This window comes from Chrysochloris asiatica, unplaced genomic scaffold (assembly GCF_000296735.1).
Source record: "Chrysochloris asiatica unplaced genomic scaffold, ChrAsi1.0 scaffold00419, whole genome shotgun sequence".
In the NCBI taxonomy this organism is placed as follows: Eukaryota; Metazoa; Chordata; class Mammalia; order Afrosoricida; family Chrysochloridae; genus Chrysochloris; species Chrysochloris asiatica.
Genome location: NW_006408937.1, coordinates 959,595 through 962,286, shown reverse-complemented (window position 1 = coordinate 962,286; position 2,692 = coordinate 959,595). Strand labels below are relative to the sequence as shown.

The window sequence follows — 2,692 nt, the reverse complement described above, 5'->3', positions numbered from 1 at the left end:
AAATGGGCTTAAGTGTAACAATGATCGTGAGATTGACACAGGACTGGGTAGTGTTTCGTTCTATTGTAAATAGGGTCTCTATGGGTTGGAACCAACTCAATGGCACTTAACAACAACAACAGTTGAAATAATTAGATGTTATTTTTCATAGTTATGTGAGATGCAATGATTATTCCTATAGTATTATGAAAGTTATTTTATATGGTTTTAACTCTCTTCTTGAATTTTCTAGGATGTGGTGCCACAGATTGTTTCATTTACAAAGCAGACTCCAGAACGTGCTGAAGGGACAAGTCATATGTTGGGCCCTTCAACAATTCAACTCCAAAAGTTTATTTCCATTAGCCATCCGTTGGCACCACACAACCTCCAAGTCTTTAAACTGTGCTTGGCAACAACATGAAGATCATTTTGGTAAGAGATGTTTAGGACTATATACTTTTTATGTGTTCCAAAAACACATTCTATAAAATTGAGAAGACCTCTAGACATTTCTTTCCAAAAATTATCTGAGAGATTTATATGAAAGAAAACAAATTGGGGTTATTTCACTGGGTGTATACTATTAATAGGCATACTTTTAAGTATTCCTCTAAAGAAATGTTTCTCAAAGTGTAGGTAGCTGACTACCAGTATCACAAATACTACTGAATCATAATTTATGGAGGTTGGACTCTTTATTTTTAATGAAATCCTCTGATGACTTTGATATAAAACATTTGAGAACCAAAAATCAAGAGTTGTGTTTGGATATGATGTTGTTGTGTTTGGTGCCATTATGTAAGCTCCAGTTTATAGTGATCCTGTGTATAACAGGATGAAACACTTTCGGGTCCTGCACCATCTGGTTTACCACATCAGATCAAATCAAGGGGGATTTATCATGTAACTGCCAAAGCACTGGGAATCATGGCCCAGCCAAACTGATGCATGAATTTGGGCAGTGGGGGGGGGGGGGGGGGACACGCAATTCAGTCTATGACCCGTAGCTCCTGATGACAGGTTCAAAGTACATGAGAGAAAGTTTCACTTCTCCGGAGAATTCTGACTACTTCTTCCAACACAAACTTGTTCGTTCTTCTGGCAGTCCAGAATATAATATATTAAATTGTTGTTGTTAAGTGTTATCAAGTCGCTTTCGACCCATAGCGACAGGGTTTCCGAGACTGTAAATCTTTATGGGAGCAGAATGCCTCATCTTTCTCCCGTGGAGCAGCTGGTAGTTTCGAACTTCTGACCTTGCGGTTCGCAGCCTGATTCGTAACCACTACGCTACCAGAGCTCCTTAATATATTAAATATTATTTTCCAACATCATAAGTCAAATGCAGCAATTCTCCTGTCTTCATTACTCATTGTCCAGATGTTGCTTATTGGTGCAGTTGTGAGGATTTTTGCCTTCTTGATTTTTAGGTATAATCCATATGGGAGGTTATAGTTTTTGCTCTTCATTAGTAAGTGCTTCAAGTCCTCTTCACTTTCAGCAAGCTGTGTCATCTGTACAGCTATTAATGACTCTTTCTTGAATCCTGATGTCATGTTCTTTTTCATATAGTCCAGTTTATTGTATTATTTGATTAGCATACAGATTGGATAAGTATGATGAAAGGATGCAACCCTGACACACACTTTTCCAGATTTTAAACTGTTTGAACAACTGCTTCTTGATCTATGTATAGGTTCTGCATGAGCACAATTATGGGTTCTGGAATTCCCATTCTTCATAATGTTATTTATAATTTGCTATGATTCATTCCGTTTAATGTCTTTGCATAGTCAGCAACACACATTTTGATTTCTTCCTGTATGATGTTCTTGACGTCATCCCACAACTCTTCTAGTCTTCGGTCTTTAGTGTCTAATGCATCAAATCTGTTCTTCAGGTGATCTCTAAATTCAGGGGGGATGTATTCAAGGCCATATTTTGACACTCATGGACTTGTTTTAATTTTCTTCAGCTTCTGCCTGAATTTACATATGAGCAATTGATGGTATGTTGCACAGTCTGCCCCTGGCCTTGTTTTGACAAATGACATGGAGCTTTTCCGCCTTTTATTTCCACAGAAGTAGTCGATTTGATTTCTGTGTATTCCATCTGGTGAGGTACTTGTGCCTTTTATGTTGTTTAAAAATCGTATTTGCAATGAAGAATTCATTGGTCTTACAAAATTCTATCATGAGACCTCCAGCATCGTTTCGATCACCAAGGCCATATATCTCAACTACTGAGCCTTCCTCTTCGTTTCCAACCTTTCGTTCCAATCGCCAGTAATTATCAATACATTTTTATTGTATATTTGATTAATTTTTTTCCATGTTTTATTGTGAATTATATGATATTTTACATGGGAGAACTTTAGTTTTACATTCATTCCACCGTACATCGTTTCATTGCCATGGTTCCAATCCCCTCCATGCATCATCAATCGACCAAATGGTATACCCTATAGACCCGCCCCCTACATGCCCCCCCACCCCTATTCTTCAGCACACAGTCCCTCTCCCTCTCTGGATCCAAATTCCCTAGCCGCTTCATCACTCCACGTCATCGTCTCTGTCTCCATCTGGGGCCTCGCTGCTTCTCTAGGTAAGTTTCCGCTCTCGGCACTTCTCCGTTGATGGTCCCAGAGACCTCCGCTCCTAGACTGGAGAGTTAATCACTCCCTTCCTTGCTACAAAACGTCTACCTTTAC

At 39.0% G+C, this 2,692-nt stretch overlaps 1 protein-coding gene across 1 annotated transcript in view; it reads left to right on the top strand.

The window, feature by feature from the left end:
• Positions 1 to 230: 230 nt before the first annotated feature.
• Positions 231 to 2,692, top strand: part of TMLHE (trimethyllysine hydroxylase, epsilon) — a 50,144-nt gene continuing 47,682 nt past the window's right edge. The window contains exon 1 of the mRNA XM_006876846.1: positions 231 to 414. Coding sequence (XP_006876908.1) covers positions 234 to 414 — 181 coding nt within the window. The 5' untranslated portion in view covers positions 231 to 233. The remainder of the gene's footprint in view (positions 415 to 2,692) is intronic.